The following is a 16,444-nucleotide window of genomic DNA, read 5'->3' on the forward strand; positions in this document are numbered from 1 at the left end:
TGTTTAAGTGAAACTTTGGGAGCCTTTTATCATTAGACTCTACTTCCCAGAGGATAAACAATATGGAAACCTTTTTGACCCTTTCTCTGTGGATCCTGCTTCAGAAGTCAAAGCTCTGTCCACTGTGTTGGAAAATGAACTGATAGAACTATCAGCAGATGGCAGCCTGACACTTCAGCTTATACAAGTTGACCTTACTTCATTCTGGATGCCTGCTGCCAGTCAATAGCCCTCTCAGTCAAAACAGGCAATCATATTTCTGTTACCTTTCACCACCACCTATTTCTGTGAGTCAGGATTTTCCATTGTGACTGTCACAAAATCAAAGTCAAGGAAGAAACTGAAAGCAACATTGAATGCTACTCTTCATGTCAGCCTCTTACCCATCCCAACATGACTTGAATTTATTATTTCCCAGAAGCAAGCCCAAGTGTCTCACTGAGACCAGTTTATTTTTCTCCTTGTTTTTGTCATTTTATTTATTTTTTCTCATTTATTTCGTAGGATGGTCCATGGGAATTTTTGAAGAATTGGGTCATAAGTTACAAAATGTTGAGAACACCTGAATTTGATCTTCAGATACAACTGTGGGTATTCTCAAAACAACTCCTCACACTATCTTTTCATTGTCAGTCACAGAACCTTGCATTCTCTTACCTCTCTGGTCTTATTCATCTGATAGCTTTGCCTTGGTGTGCACTATGCAGGCAAGCAATTTACAGTGATCGATATTGCAGAATTCCACTCACCAAGTTTTGCGCGTACTTGAGTCAATTGAATTATCAGATTGTACTCTTTGTGCTGTCCTCCTGTTGCTGCTACACATTTTGCTGTTACTCTTTTCACCAAATATTACTTGTCTGGACTGTATATCAACCTTCATCCTTCCCACCACCTACTTCCAATCCTCCAACCTCACTTCCATTTCCTGTCCATATGGAAAACCTTAAGTCATGATTTGACAATGAGAAAGCCCCTCTTTGTTCTGAATAACAATTTAACTTCTGATACTTTCAATTTCTGATGCCATGTTTCCTAATATCACAATGTTACTTAGTCAGCAGTGACCTGCTGGACTGCACGCTTCAATGGAGGGGATACAATTCAAGGAAATCTGATATTTTTCACAAAGGACTTAAGTCGATCAATACCACAAATTTGATCGCTGACCGGACTTCCTTTGGGATGGTGGAGCAGCATGCACATTACACCAACACAATAAACTCTGACTAAGCTCAAGAATTAAATGCAGGAGGACCCAGGGTTTTAAATAATGAGTTAGGAGGTTAAATGAAAACAAAGGAAGACTGCCAGCCACCTGAAGAACACCTGAAGCAACAATACCATAGCTTCATTTCAAACCAGTTTGGGTGGCATTAGCAAACAAATTCATGCCCTGCAGAATGGACTTAAAAAACTCAAGGAAGACATTGACTAGAGAGTTGTTAAAAATAACCACAGAGACAGGAAAGGAAGATAATAAGATGGACGCCACTTTGACATGCATCGAAGAAGTCAAGACATGGAACTCCACAGTAAATTGTGTGAAATAATGAACGAGCAGAAAATTATGATGGGCAAACTAGGAATTGAGGTCCAGACGAAATAATAGATAAGTATATGACAAAGGTGTCCAAACAATTCCATAAAGGTTCATGTGGCTGCAGGTTTTCATTCCAACCAAGCAGGAGAACATCAGACTTGACTCATTTCATCAACTGATCTCAGTCTGCAGACAGTTGATTGGTTGAATTGTGTGCTCTTGATTGGTTGGAAGAAAAACCTGCAGGCACATGACCCTTTATGGAATAGTTTGGATATACCTGGTGTTTGGCATACAGAAGGATAAAGGGGTGAAAGAGTGACTCAGTTGCACTGTTCCTGGAGAAAATGGCTCTGAGATGAGTCTTCAAAAGACCCAGACCCCCAGATTCAACATACCCAACGAGCTTTGGCACTGAAGCCTGTGACGTCCCTCTCTCCCTTTTTCCTTGGGTTTTCTTGGCTCAGGAGCCAGTGGGTGGGACTAGAGGACGTCAGGGAAACTACCTACACCTGTGTAGCTTAGGCCTCAGCCTATTTAGCTGGCTGCTTTGTAATTACTTGTTCTCTTCTCTTCCTTCCAGGCCTCCACCAACCAGATGGGTTAGACTTTTGGGTTTTGGTTGTGTTGGCACATATCGCACCACACATTTCACTCATCCACACACTGCATTCATGACTGATATAACTGATTAACATTGCTATTTAACTTGTGTTTGTAATAAATATTATTTTAGATACATGTTGTCATGTGTGATTCCCATTTTTGTTATGGACTTTGAGCCGGTTCGTAACAAGCCCAAAGCAGGACAACCACCTTGGTTAATCGTCCTCAGCTTTAAGCAGTTTAATGTGATGGAGATGGTATTGAAAAAATTATGGGAGAAGAAAACAGACAAACTTGCTGGAATTTGGATCTATTCTGGCCATGACTACTCTGTGAGAATCCTGTAACAATATAAAGCATATGCTAACATCGAGAACACAAAATGGGAAGGCATTCATTTCCAGACACTGGGATAGTGTAGTGGTAAATGGTAAATGGACTGCATTTACATAGCACCTTTCTAGCGTTGCAACCACTCAAAGCACTTTACAATACATATCAACATTCACTCATTCATACACATTTATCCTTGAAAGGCTCCAGTCAACTGAGAATCTGACTAGGCATCAGAAGTGACTGAACCTTGTTGGCAGGCAGATGTGCAAGAGGATGGCTGCAATTACATGTGCAGCAGGACATGTGTTGACTTCACCCTGAGTTTGAAGGTAAAGCATAAAAAGACATCTTTAAAACATAACTTCAGTTAAGAATTTGCTTTGCTTTGGAAGGTTACATATATCTGGACTGTTGGCTCAAGAAGGATTGAAACACAGCTGCCTATGGTATAACTCTAGTATGGGTAGATTTCTTCTCATTACTACCTGGGGTCCTTTATTTAGCGAAGCCTTTCCCCTTAAAAAAAAAATATATGTATAAATATAAAGGTATATAATTGGGTGTTCTTGCTTGTTGTTAATCGCTCATGAATATTTTAATGCTAGCCTGTGGGGGAATTACCACTATGTTAATAGACCTAAAATGGCCAAACAGGAAGAGATCAAGCTTATGTCTTTAAATGTTAATAGTTTAGGAAACCCAGTCAAAGGAGCAAAAATTATGACCAACATTTTTTTAAGGGAAAAGATGCAAATTAACTCATAAATAGAACACAAGAAATTGATTTGAATTCAAAAATATTCTTATTCTCTACTATATACTTTACACTTTAATACCTGCAAAATAGTAGCAATTCTAATATCTAATGTAATCAAATTTGAGTGCCAAATAGAAATAAAAGATAGGATGATATATTCTTGTAAAATGGACAATTCACCAATCAATGATTTCATTGGTGAACATATATGCGCCACCCAAGAGTGATAAGCAGATAAGTGTTTTTGGATCCTTATTTTTTATTATTTTATTTACTTCAATGTGATAATGGAGTACAACATGGGCACAACCAGTTTTAAAGGACCAGTGTATAGGATTTAGTGGCATCTAGTGGCGAGGTTGTAGATTGCAACCAACTTAATAACCCCCCTCCCAAGCATGTAGAAGAACCCACGACGGTCACAAAACTCTTGAAAAACACAAAATGTTTAGATTGTCGGTTCTGGGCTACTGTAGAAACATGATGGTATCGGGGAGGTTCGGGAGGTTTAGAATAGCCGGGCTGTTCCAGGCCGGTGGTCAGAACATTTTTTGTTTTATTTTTACCCCAAAAGCCGCAGATAACAAGTACAGACTGGGTCAATGATCTATTTGCATATTAAGGAGTTGGGAGGGGGGCGGCCACTTCCAATTTGAGCAGATCCTTTTCCTGTTAAAAAAAGGAAAGAGGAGCGAAGCGGATTAGCAAACATGCCCAAAAGAAAGAAGACAGAAAAGGAGATGGGTGGAGCAGAATAACAAAGAAAAAAACCTTAGTGCAGGATGCAGCCAAATGTCAGACCTTTTCCGTGGCGGAGGGGCTGAGGTCAGCGTGGCCACAGTCAGTGATGACACGGGACGAGCAGCAGCAGCATGGCAGGTAACAAGCACGGTCTATGGCCCTGTCATCCCAGACTTATACTGTGTTTGTGTTTTTGGATGTGTTCAAGGCACACAGAACATTAGAGGTAGCCTATCAGCAATGTTACACCATACATGCATAAATCACTGCTTTATCAATTCAAAATAAAATTGACGCTGGCTGACCAGAAAAGCACACACATTTCTTTATTGCAAAAGAAAACATATTTCAGGAGAGAGCGCGTGTTTAAAGTTAAAAACGATACTATTTGAATATATAGGCTCATCATCCTGTTCTCCTGTTCTGTCTCTACAGTAATAAATAGCCATTTTTACCAGCTCAAGAAACATACATTAAAGTAATTAATTAATTTGCAGTGTGTGTGTGTGTGTGCATGTGTGTGTGTGGTGCTTTTCTTATGTTGATTTTTATATTGTATTTGTGTGCTAAGACTCTTTTCACAAGTGCTATAACGTTATCACTGTTGCTGTTATTATTATTATTAGCTGACAAGGCCAGTGTCAGTTATAGGAGTGAGGAGGAGGAAGAGACAGATGAGGAGGGGCAGGAGAAGGATATAGAAGAGGATGAGAAGAAGGAGGAGGAGATGGAGGAAAGTGGAGCAGGAACCACAAGAAAAACAGTACCAGGTACAGGGGCAGGACAGTGTACAGGACTGGGTTGGTAATAGGTTTCTGCATAGGATTACTTTAAGATGTCATGTTGATGCTCCAACTCCAGTCAGAAACAGTAAGCCTATCCACTCCTGCAGTTGTCAGTGGCTTTCTGAATTAGATATCTGTTTTCTTTAGCAATTTGCCAATCTTCGTTATTACTGATGTCAGTACAAGTCAGTTGAAGTCAGTACAGGTCAGTAGAGTCAGTACAGGTCAGTAGAGTCAGTTGAAATCAATAGTCAGTAGAAGTCAGTTGAAATCAATAGTCAGTTGAAGTCAGTAGAGTCACACTCACACACTCACACACACACATGTTTTTATACTGCCAATAAAAGTATTTGTGTAAAAATTACAGCTCCACTTGCGTCCTTCATGCGATCAGACTCTCCAAGCCAAGCTCCCAGGCTGAATTTCAACCCCAGCCATGGTAGGCTCTGTGGAAGAGGACCCACTATCTATGTAGATAAAAAGGGCTCATTCTAAGGTAATAAAAACACAATAATTCTTATTTTCAGGTGATTTTACACTAATTAAAACATACTTAAGAATATTATATTCCAATTGTTGCCAAGTCTATCCCTTGAAATTCTACACACCTTTCAGAATAACAAGAAACCCATCACAAAATTGGTGAAAAATACATGGGAGGGACTCGGCCTTTTCAATGTGTGGAGGGACTTCCATCCTCTGCAGGGAGACTTCTGTCATAAAACAGCAACACACTCTGTTTACTCCAGAACTGATTATTTTTTCATGCAGAAAGAGAACAGAAATAGAATACAAGGATGTCATATTGGAGTTGCTGATGTGTCCGATTGTAGCACTGTTTACCCGAAAATGTATTAGAGCTGCAGACAGAAAGACACACTATATAAATTGAATGTGGGACTATTAAACAATAAGTAGATAGCTGAGTGAATCGAAACCGACATTTAGTTATCTGAAGAAAAATGATAATTAGGAGTACGACCCTGTGGTATGCATTAAAGGTGCAGTGTGTAGAATGTAGTGGTATCTAGTGGAATGGATTTAGCAGAAATTGAATAAAATATACACGAGTTTATGTTAATTAGTGTACAATCAGCTGAAAGTAAGTAATGTTGTGGGGGGGTTTTACCTTAGAATGAGACCTTTTTATCTATATAGGGAGCAGGTAATCTACAATCTTCTTTCTATACTAGAACAGAATGGACAAAACAAACAGTGGCTCTAGAGTGTGTTTCAGGTTTTTCATGAGATTCATGGCTGTGATAGGTTCTCCTACATGCTTGGGAGGGGAGGGCGAGGATGAGGGGGATTCATTTGGTTGCAATCTTCAACCTCATCACAAGATGCTACTGAATACTACACACTGCACCTTTAAAAGCAGTCATATGAGGAAAACTCAAAACTCAAAATTTAAATCTTCAACAACCATGCTGGAGACTATGTTACCACATGGAACCAAACCACTCACACATTTTATGGACTTTGATGAAAATAAAACATTTCTGGATTGGTATACATTGTGTTTTGTGTGAGGTATTGGGTTACAAAATCCTTCAAACTTGCCTTGTTTTATATCTGGGACATATGGAAGCAACTGTGCATATAGCAGACTGATACATAGTGAAGAGTCTGCTCACTACAAGACAGAAGGCTATCAATAAGAACTGGCTCAAGACTGATACACCAGATGACAAACAATGGCTGACCAGCATAGATGACATACTAGTGATGAAGAATCAAGGTTAGAAATGAAGTAGAGACTGCAAACGGCTGGGGGAAATGGTTAATAAATGAATTTAAAAAAGGCATGAATACTAATAGATTGCAGACCTGTTCCTCCCTACAGGCTCTGTTCACCTTTTTCTTTTCTTTGTTATTCATTTTTCTCCTTTTTTCCCCCTCTGAAAACTTACTCCAAAAAGAAAGTAGTGCAGATTTTTAAATATTTTGTCTTTTTTAACTTCTTGTGTTTGATTGAATGTTTTTCATTGAAAGATTTTCAATGCAGTCTCAGACCTTTGGACACCACTGTGTATATCTCTAAATATGAGTTGGAACACGAATGTATTTGTACAGAATCCAAGGTGAAGCGCTCGACTCCATTGTCCATTGTGCAGTTATTCAATCCAGGAAGGACAGAGCCTGAGTGAACCAGTGCTAGACAGGAGATGACTCAGTTCCTTATGTTGTCTGGGTTGATGTACAGGAATTTAAACAACAACCTGATATGTTTTTTTATTTCAGTGTATTCGTACAACATACAATAGCTTAAATATCATGCGTGGTATCATTATCCCCTCATTATGCATTCATCTAAGCGATAAACTTGTTAGTGGCACAAACATTTTGAGGTTGAGAGCACAAGGTCAAGAAGTTAGTTAGAGGCTTGTTTCTATGCACATGCTACACAAGCACTAACTTCATAATTTATCATTATTAATTATCCCACCGTGGCAACAGGAGCAGTCAGGAACAGTAATTGCTTTTTTCCCCCTGTACATCAGAGTGATAACCTTTTACACACAGATTCTAAGTTTATCCAGTCACATCTAAAAAGTCCTGAACTCTGTCAGAGCTGTCAGAATACTCTTATTTAAAGATAAACAAATGTACAAACTCTATTTATTCTGCAGTGATAAAATAGTAATTTTCTGCTGTCAGATTGTTAGTACATGGAGTTGTGGAATAGTGGCTTTATTGAGCGTTTCCATATGCTGGGCACAACCTCTTTAATAGATATAGTAAATAACAACATATGGCAGCATTTTTTAATGTATACCATGTATCATGACACCTCCTGGCCTCCATACAGTTTGGACTTATTGCTTGCAGTAAAATTAGAATGTCCCAATCAATGCTGAAAGTGTGAGAGTTGAATTTGCAGTAGACTTCCACCTGATTGAATGTGCCATGTCAAAGGCCTGTATTACTCTCTACAAGAGCTGAGGAAGCAACATATATATGTGTTCATATGTCATTTTGTGATATAATTTTCTCCTGGGCTCCATTTTTTCCTCATGTGTGCCTGTTGATGATTTAGCATTGGTAAATTCTCCTCAGTCTGATATTTATCTTGACTAATAATAAAATGGTCTTTGAATATTCCGAATATTATGCTCTAGGATTGTCAATGTTGACCATGGGTGGGAGTCAGGGATGAAAATGAAGGTTGCTGTGTATTTGCTTTCATTCAATAATAGACAGAAACAATCACGTAGCATCTGAAGGTTTATTCTGAAAGGCTTAGGACCCTTTAAAGGCCAAGTAAATCTTATCTTCTTCCTTCTCTGATGCCTTTGGTTGACAGTGCTTTTCTCTCCCTGAGCAGTGTGAATGGGATGATGGATTTGAACATGTCTGAGTCTAAAGCTTTTGACCTTTCACTGTAACAAGTGGTGCTGACAATATCCCCCAAACTGAGCTGAGCAACAACAACAACGGGAAAAAAAACCAAGCCATTTGTGCCACGGCTGAGTGAGCGAGTGCAATGTCCACTCTCCCACTGGCAGGATAAAGAGTCACTGAAGTGGTCGTATGGCAGAGGACACATTTTCCAGATGAGGTGAAATAAATCCGTCTTATCCGGCACACACCCCCCCCCCTCCTGCCAGCTAAGTCTAAATCCTTGCCATAATTCCAAAGTCAAAGAGAGTGAGCATGACACCACCGCGCTGCTGTAGCAGGGGAATGGATAGACAATGACTCTGGGCTTCATCCTGGCCTGCCAGCATGCTCTGACTGCTACACATACACACACTTTATAGAGTAAGCAGCTCACCAGCACATGATCTGAGTCCTCTGGAGGAAACTGATAGCTTTTCCGCACTAGACCAAGCTGTGGATGTCATTTTGTCCTGGGCTAGATATGGTGGAGCAGAGGGCAATACCGCCTGTAAGCTGATGTGAGAGTTGAAGCTGGTCAGATTGTTTGATTTTGGCTAAGGCGAGGCAGGAGGGGGGTAGAAGGGAGAGAAAAAAAAACACTGAAAGGAAGGAAGATAAAAGTGGAGTTGCGAAAAATGTTTATATTCAGTGTTGCTTTAGGCATAAAGCTCAGCGTTTGAATTAATATTGAATAGGTCCTCTAACTCTGGCAGTAACTCAGGGAAAAGAAAAATGAAAGATAGTCTGCATTACAATACCAAAACCTTTCTTTATGCTCATAAACAGCCAAAATAATGTAAAAATAGGACAGAAGAGGCATTATAATATGTCTAAGCAACAAAAAGGGAGTTAATACAAAATACAAAGCATCCACAGTCCTGAACATGATGATCTTTTATTAAATAACTATCTATTGTTATATTGTTCAAAAACATCATCTTATGTTACTACAGAAGATGGGCTGAGTGTATTTCATGGGAATCTATTTAAATCTTTTTCACAACTCCAAGACAAAATTGCCTTCAAGTGACTCTCATAGATATCTACAAGTTACAATCATGCAGACTGGGACATTATTAAAAGAGAACCAACTGATATTAAGACCCACTTTAAGCATATGTTGCATCAACAAAAAAACAAATATCTCCATATTTACAAAAAGTTAATGATGGACATCAGACAATGGGAATTGGAGCTCTACACAAACATAGATTGATGACACATGGGAAAATTTCTGTTCTGGATGGAACAGGGGGGTGGGGAGCCAGATATGGAGAGAACAATTTGACAAACAAATGTTGGAGAAACTGTGGTATGGTTGGGGATCATACTCTGGGACTGCTCCAAAATACAAACATTCTGGAAAGACATCAAGAAAGAATTGGAGAACATTTTAAGCAATGACATCCCCCTGAACCCTTTACTTTTCTTATTGGAAAAAGAACCCTGAACCCTGGTTTGCCATTGATCAATGCTATATAATGCATACTTTGTTGATGATTGTGAGATAAATGATTACTATTAACTGGATGAAGCCTAACCCTCGTGCAATAGTGCAATGGGCACAAACAATCAGACATGTCTATGTGATGGAACATATGACTGCCCTCCTACAGCTAAAAATATCTATGTTTATAAGGAGATGGACACCTTGGTTAAGACTTTCATTCTTTATGTGATGTATGGACCCATGCTGTCTATTTTGACCCTATAGAGAGTTCATTTATTCGTATGTAAATGGTTTTTCTGGTCTTTTGACACACACATTCATACACTGATGGTGCAGCCATTGGGAGCAGTCTTGGGTTAAGTGTCTTGCCCAAGCACGCATTGACATGTGGACTGGAGGAGCCGGGAGTCAAACCGCTGATCTTCCAATTGGTGGATGACCCGCTCTACTTCCTGAGCCACAGCTTGTTTATATGTGGAATGAAGCCCAACCTCAAGGTGATTCTGTTCTGTACAGTTAAACTGCCTGTTAATGTTAATGAATGGCAATAATAATTAGATAGTATATTATTTGCACATGTTATTATGTTCTCAGATTATGTTGTTCACACAAGTGCGCACAAATTGTTGTTTGTTAAAGGTATAATCTTGTTTGAATAAGTCATTAACTTGTTTCTATGAGATTTGATCTCATTTCAATGAATGATCTTGTTTGCACGTTATCTCGTACGCAGACGTCTTATCTTCTAATTTAGTATTCACTAAATATCAATACAATATCCTGCTTGCACAAGTTATTATCACAAGGTAACATGTTGTTCAAGCTTTTATACTTTTCACACAAGCAGTCTTGTGCACATGATATGATCTTGGGTGCATAAGATTTAAAAGAAAATAAAAAATGTCAGGACTTCAGGGGTTCTGTGAATTCTTTCCTCTGAGGGATGTTACGCTTGTCTCAATCCAATAATCTTAATATTAAATGGGATCTTTGGAGGTGGGTAAATGGCAGCTAGATTGAAAATGAAACCACAAGTGGTGCCCCGCAATGCATAATTCATCCTCCATCTTATTTTCATAACTGACTTCATGCAAATTGATAAGCAATAATTCATACACATTATAACAGAAGGAGACAGCGCTGTGTTTTTTGACATCCAACCACCCACCACTCACATCACACCATCTCCCCCTTTAATCCAGACAATACAACTGCCAACAGAGTCCTGATGATAGGGTGTACACCAGACAAAGATGTGCATATTTGGAATTCAAATAGAGTTCCAGCTGCTGCTGAGCATCAAGCTACAAATTAAAATCTCATGTGGTAATTTGGCTCTTTTCTTTGTTGTTGTTGTTGTTTGTTTTTTTGTGTCAGGATGTTGTAAAGTATCAGGTTTTTGAACAATGACTCAATGATAATGATATTTGTGAGGCTGCAGACATCTTATGTGTTTATCCATTCCTCTAATAGCTCTATGAAGTGACTCTGGATATAACACAGGTTGCCAGATACAGTCAGCGGGCACATGTTGGGTTTTGGTTTCTATACAAACATGATGGTAACAAAGCTGGCAACCTATCTGTCACTACAAAACTATGAAAAGCTGCACAGAGTTAAAACTCCTGGCTGTTTATGAACTGTGGACAGAGTTGGATAGACTGTTTACCACTACTTCCAGTCTTTATGCTAAGCTAGGCTAACCTACTTATGTAAAAGAACCAGTCAAAACCTGGAACCTGTATTACCCCTAATGCAATTGACTTGATTCACTTGCCTGTACTAGATCAAGCCCCCATGAGGAGCGCCAGGCTTTTAAGCTAATGTTACATTATTGGGTAGTGTAATTACCCCTCCTGTTGTCTTGCTGTCAACTGTGCAACTTTTGCCTTCCTGGTTCAAAATTGACCTGTGTTGTTTGGACAGTTTGTGACATTGTCACAAGGGTGGGGGTGGGGGTGGAGTGCTGGTTGTGCAGTCTAGCAACTGCAGAGAAGCACCTGTGATAACACTCCTTCATCAGTTCACTTGACGGCTGTGGCTCAGGAGGTAGAGCAGTTGTCCACTTATTGAAAGATCAGACGTTTGATTCCCGGCTCCTCCAGTCCACATGTCCACGTATCCTTGGGAAAGATACTTAACCCCTTCCTTCCTTCCTTCCTTCCTTTTTCCCCTCCTTCCTTCCTTCCTTCCTTCCTTTCTTTTTCCCCTCCTTCCTTCCTTCCTTTTTTCCCCCTCCTTCCTTCCTTTATTTCTTTTTCCCCTCCTTCCTTCCTTCCTTCCTTCCTTCCTTCCTTCCTTCCTTCTTTTTAATGATCCGGCCCACATCAGATCAGACTGGGCTGTATGTGGCCCTTGAATGAAGATGTGTTATTTTATTTGTATGTAAATGGTAAATTGCCAAATTGCTCCTGATGGCTGCACCAATATGAATGTTAGTCTCCTCCTGATGAGCAGGTTAGCCTCCTGTGTGGTAGCTCCTGTCATCAGTGTATGAATGTGTGTGAATGGGTGAATGACACATGTAATGTAAAAGTGCTTTAAGTGGTCAAAAAGAAAAGTGCTATATGAGTACAGTCTATTTAGCATTTAGTTTAATGACGACACAGCTAATCTGGTAGAAGTTGATTCTGGTACAGTGTGGTTCATAACAGTCCTATTAACAGTTACACACATACTGACTGACTGAGCAGCTGAAGAGTTCAACATCCATACTGCAGCTGGGAAAAAGTGCTTAGTTTGTTTTTGCTTTAGGGGTTTTATTGATGGAAGTTGGGTGCTAATGATTTTAGATGACTTGCTGACAATCTACTGGAGTCTTTTGTGAGTTTGGCTGCCTGAACTGTTGCACCAGACTGTTCTGGATGATGTGAAGATGCTTTCAATTACTGCCATGTGGAAGTGGAGCAGGTGGTGGTGTGTCAGTCTGAATTCCTTCAGCTGATGCAGAGAGAAATGTCTTTGCCGGGCTTTTTTTGATGATGCGGTCTGTGTTGGAGTCCAATGTGAGTGCATTGCAGATGTGGGTGCCAAGAAATTTGAATGAGGCAGTGATGGATACGAGGCTGCGAGGGGTTTTGAAGTGCAATTTGTGGCTGACATCCATGATAAATTTGTGACTTTTGGATGGATTGTGTGTTTCGTGGCTACTTGTGATGAGATGTCCAATGGTTGCATTGTCCGTTTAGAGCTGTCCAATCAGGAGGCAGGATAAGGCGCTGTTCACCTTGACCTTCTGTTGCTTATTCCTCAGAAAGTTACAGATGCAGTGCTCTTATTATGCAGGTCATTATATAGCAGGGTAAATGGATTTTGAAGCAGTTTTCAAAGAGAAAAAAATTATTTTGTGTTTCTTTTTTCTTCTTCTTCTTTTTTTTTTTTTTTTTTTTTACAATGATCCCCCCCACCCCCCACCCCCTCCCCCCCGTGGAATAAATAACAACAAAACAAACAAACAAAAACAACAGTATCAGTATTGGCACTTCTATCGCACTTCGATAGATTTTCACAATAAGTGCATCCCTATTAAAAAATACTATATATTGAAACGCAATATATCATGAACGCAGCATAACAGCACCCTTAATAGATGTGCTGGTTCTTTATGCAAATATGATATTGGTATAATTAAAGTGAATAACCATATGCAAAAATATGAAATAGTCCTCATTTAGCTAATTATTTCAAGTAATATTGTTTTTATACATATTCATATAACATCATTTTAATTGAAAAAAACACTTCATTAAATTTCAAGGAACAGTGCTTTTATATATAATAAGAGCTGTTTTAAGACACATTTGATTTAATAATGACTTTTTTTTATTGTTTGTATTCTTGTTTTTTAAAATATTTTTTCATTTTGTTATTAACGAACAAAACGAACATAACTGTGAGTCGAGTCACTCTGCATCTTCTGAGCAAAGATGTGAAAGCTGCACAGCAAATAATGAAATCCACGCCTTGTTTTGTGGAGCGCCAAGCAGCGTCAAGTTAAACACACTCACGGATATTAGTTAATGTTGATTTCAAAATAAAAGTCAATCATCCACACACAAAAAAAAAACTCACTTTTGTGTACAGAACTACAGAAATCTCCTTATGTGTTCAAGCCGGCTCACACCCATCAACACAGTAATCAATAAAGCCAACATGAAGTGAAATGTATATAATAAAGCATTGTAATATGACTGTGGTGGTATGTCAGTGCCCTCTGGTGACGCCATCTGCAGACCTGCAGCTGTGGCAGGCAGCAGCAGCAGCAGCAGCAGCTATTGGCAGCAGGAATGACAGCTGCAAGTTATCAGGCTGATTAGCTTTCTGATAAATAGGCCAGGAAACAGGTGTTCACTCTGTTCAGTTCTGCAGCCAGGTTACAAGAATCCACAGCGAAAGGGACAGGAAGCAAAAGAAACTGTTTACTTTCAAGCTCCATGTTAATTCTGTATACACAGAAGTTGTTGGCTGAGTGAAAGGATAAGCAGGTTTGTGTGTATGAAGCCTTGACCCCAGCTTGTCCTCTCTGAAATGGATATTTGAGCCTTTCACAGCTGTGGAAATAATAACTGAAACCCAATCTTATCATTTACATTCATGATTACTTCACATACGAAAGTTAAGGTTTGTTGTCAAGGGTGAGGGTACTTTACACATTTCTTGGCCGTGTTTTGTACTCTTCTGAATTCCACACGGAGATGAGCTTTTAAAAGCACATTCAGCCACTTCTCAACTGTTTTTATAAAGAGTTGGATTACATTTGATTGCCACCTATTATTGGAATCCTTCAACTGTCATTGAACTATTATGAGTAGTAATACAGTTAATTCATGGGTTCAAGCCAAAAGGTAGAAACATGAAAGTAGATCCAATGTTTATTTTTGAAGATGCTGTACTCCATGCTCCACACTAATAAAGGTGTTATTTATCCCTCTCTGCCAGGTGAGGTAGAGGAGGAAGATGATGAAGATGTCAAACACAGTAAGAACACATTCCTGCTTCTGCAGACTGTGCCATGAAACACATGCTAATCATCTGCAATAAGTGAAATGTGCTGTGCGGGTGTATCATGGATGTGTTTTTAACAGGTTTGAAAGGCCTTTAAAAGGTCACGCTCATGGTGCATTTATGTGGTGTGTTTACTTGCCGGTTGCAGGTTGTGATAAATGAGCTTTGCTTATATATATTTACATTTCCCATGTATACTGATGGAGCCTATCCTAAAACATGTTTACCACCTTGGACATACATTCATATCCATACATTCATAAATGCATATATTGACAATACTGTTTTTGTAAATATATAAAAAAATCATACCTCACAGTTTTGTACAGTGCAAACAGGAAATGACTCTGAAAAATGTGTGTTTTTAGTAAGCATGTGTTCTGTGCACACACTACATATTTAATGTGAACAGAACTGGTATGTAGTATTAAATTAGGACACAGATGGTCTGGAATCCATCATTTCCACACATGAATATCAAAAGCTGCAATTGACTTAAAACTGTAGCTGAGATATACTGTAGGAGTCACTGGTAGATAAAAGGTTTCCACTGTCCACAGCAGCTGGTTGATCACTAATTCAGTTTCTCACTGTGTTGTGATGGATTCACTTCTTTAAAATGTCACATAGAAGTGTGACATTTAGGCTTTTTCTGCTGTTTTTTAAGGATTTTCAGAGATTTTGTTTTGAAAAGTTTTGTGCAAAGAAGATGGGTTGCAGGTAGTGTTGACCTGACTGCTGGTGTGTGCCTTAAAGGAGGGATTCACACATTTTAAAAGCTGTCAACAACACATAGAACATCACATAAATGCACACACCACACACTGCATGTAACCACACAGAGTATATTGCACATATGACATAGCCTATTGCACATCCCACAGATTGCATATCTCCCATATTGCACATATCCCAGTAGAAAGATAAAAAGATAAAAAGATAAAAACACCATTGCACGAACCCCCAGCTTCACTTGGCACCATTCATAAGTCGAATTGCGGTTGGCACAAATGAGAATTTGAAGCAGTTGTATAAGCTTCACATCTACTTTTAAATGACTTTTTGGACTAAATGACCGTGGGACACTTTGTGCAATTCTGACTTGTTTACTTTATTTACATATGAATCCAATACATTATATCAACACCTAATGTAATTATGAAATCCCTGAGATGTTTCCTTGTTAAATCAGAAGGCAATTTTTAGATATTGTTCTCAACAGGAACATGGCACTTTTATTAACATTCCTTATGCCAAATTGTTTCAGATTTGTAGATTTTGTAATCTGGGACACCAGTTTTTAGGCTTAGACATACTTTGATTTATACAATGCAGCCTGTAACCATGTGTCATTTTAAACAAAGTAACTATTAGCTTTAAAATAATTGAACAGAAAAAGATAAATGCACCGGAGCGGAACTGCTGTTTTCAGACGCCTGAAAAAAGAGTGGACGCGTCCTTTAATAGTATATACATAGATACGGTCATGGGACTTGTATTTTGACAGTTCAGACAGGAAGTGTAGTATTATACTAGGCCGTGTTTGACGCTCGGAGGAGTCAGGGAGGGAGTCAGAGTTGAACAACGGCGAGGAAAGGGAGGACGGTCGGCGGTACCGAGGGTCACAGGGATGTACAGTAAACACAGGCAGAAAAATGCCCAAATATCACCGGCAAAATGTGGAAGACTGCTCGTGTTTCTTTGTTTTCTGTCGCTGAGTGGCACACTGGACAGAGCCAGCGGGGACACTGGAGGACAAGGTAGAGAAAAAGACAGGACACGCTTGTCAAACTTCTTTTTTAGCATCTACCAGTTGCTTGTTGTGACATTGAGGCTTC

General features: G+C 39.2%; 2 protein-coding genes across 2 annotated transcripts in view; one reads left to right on the forward strand and one right to left on the reverse strand.

Annotated features, from left to right (window-relative positions):
• Positions 1–16,444, reverse strand: part of LOC128384330 (uncharacterized) — a 185,694-nt gene that overhangs the window by 97,238 nt on the left and 72,012 nt on the right. The gene's annotated exons all lie outside the window — the stretch shown is intronic.
• Positions 16,198–16,444, forward strand: part of adam19a (ADAM metallopeptidase domain 19a) — a 198,867-nt gene continuing 198,620 nt past the window's right edge. The window contains exon 1 of the mRNA XM_053343856.1: positions 16,198–16,366. Coding sequence (XP_053199831.1) covers positions 16,237–16,366 — 130 coding nt within the window. The 5' untranslated portion in view covers positions 16,198–16,236. The remainder of the gene's footprint in view (positions 16,367–16,444) is intronic.

Source organism: Scomber japonicus, chromosome 22 (genome assembly GCF_027409825.1).
Source record: "Scomber japonicus isolate fScoJap1 chromosome 22, fScoJap1.pri, whole genome shotgun sequence".
Classification (NCBI taxonomy): domain Eukaryota; kingdom Metazoa; phylum Chordata; class Actinopteri; order Scombriformes; family Scombridae; genus Scomber; species Scomber japonicus.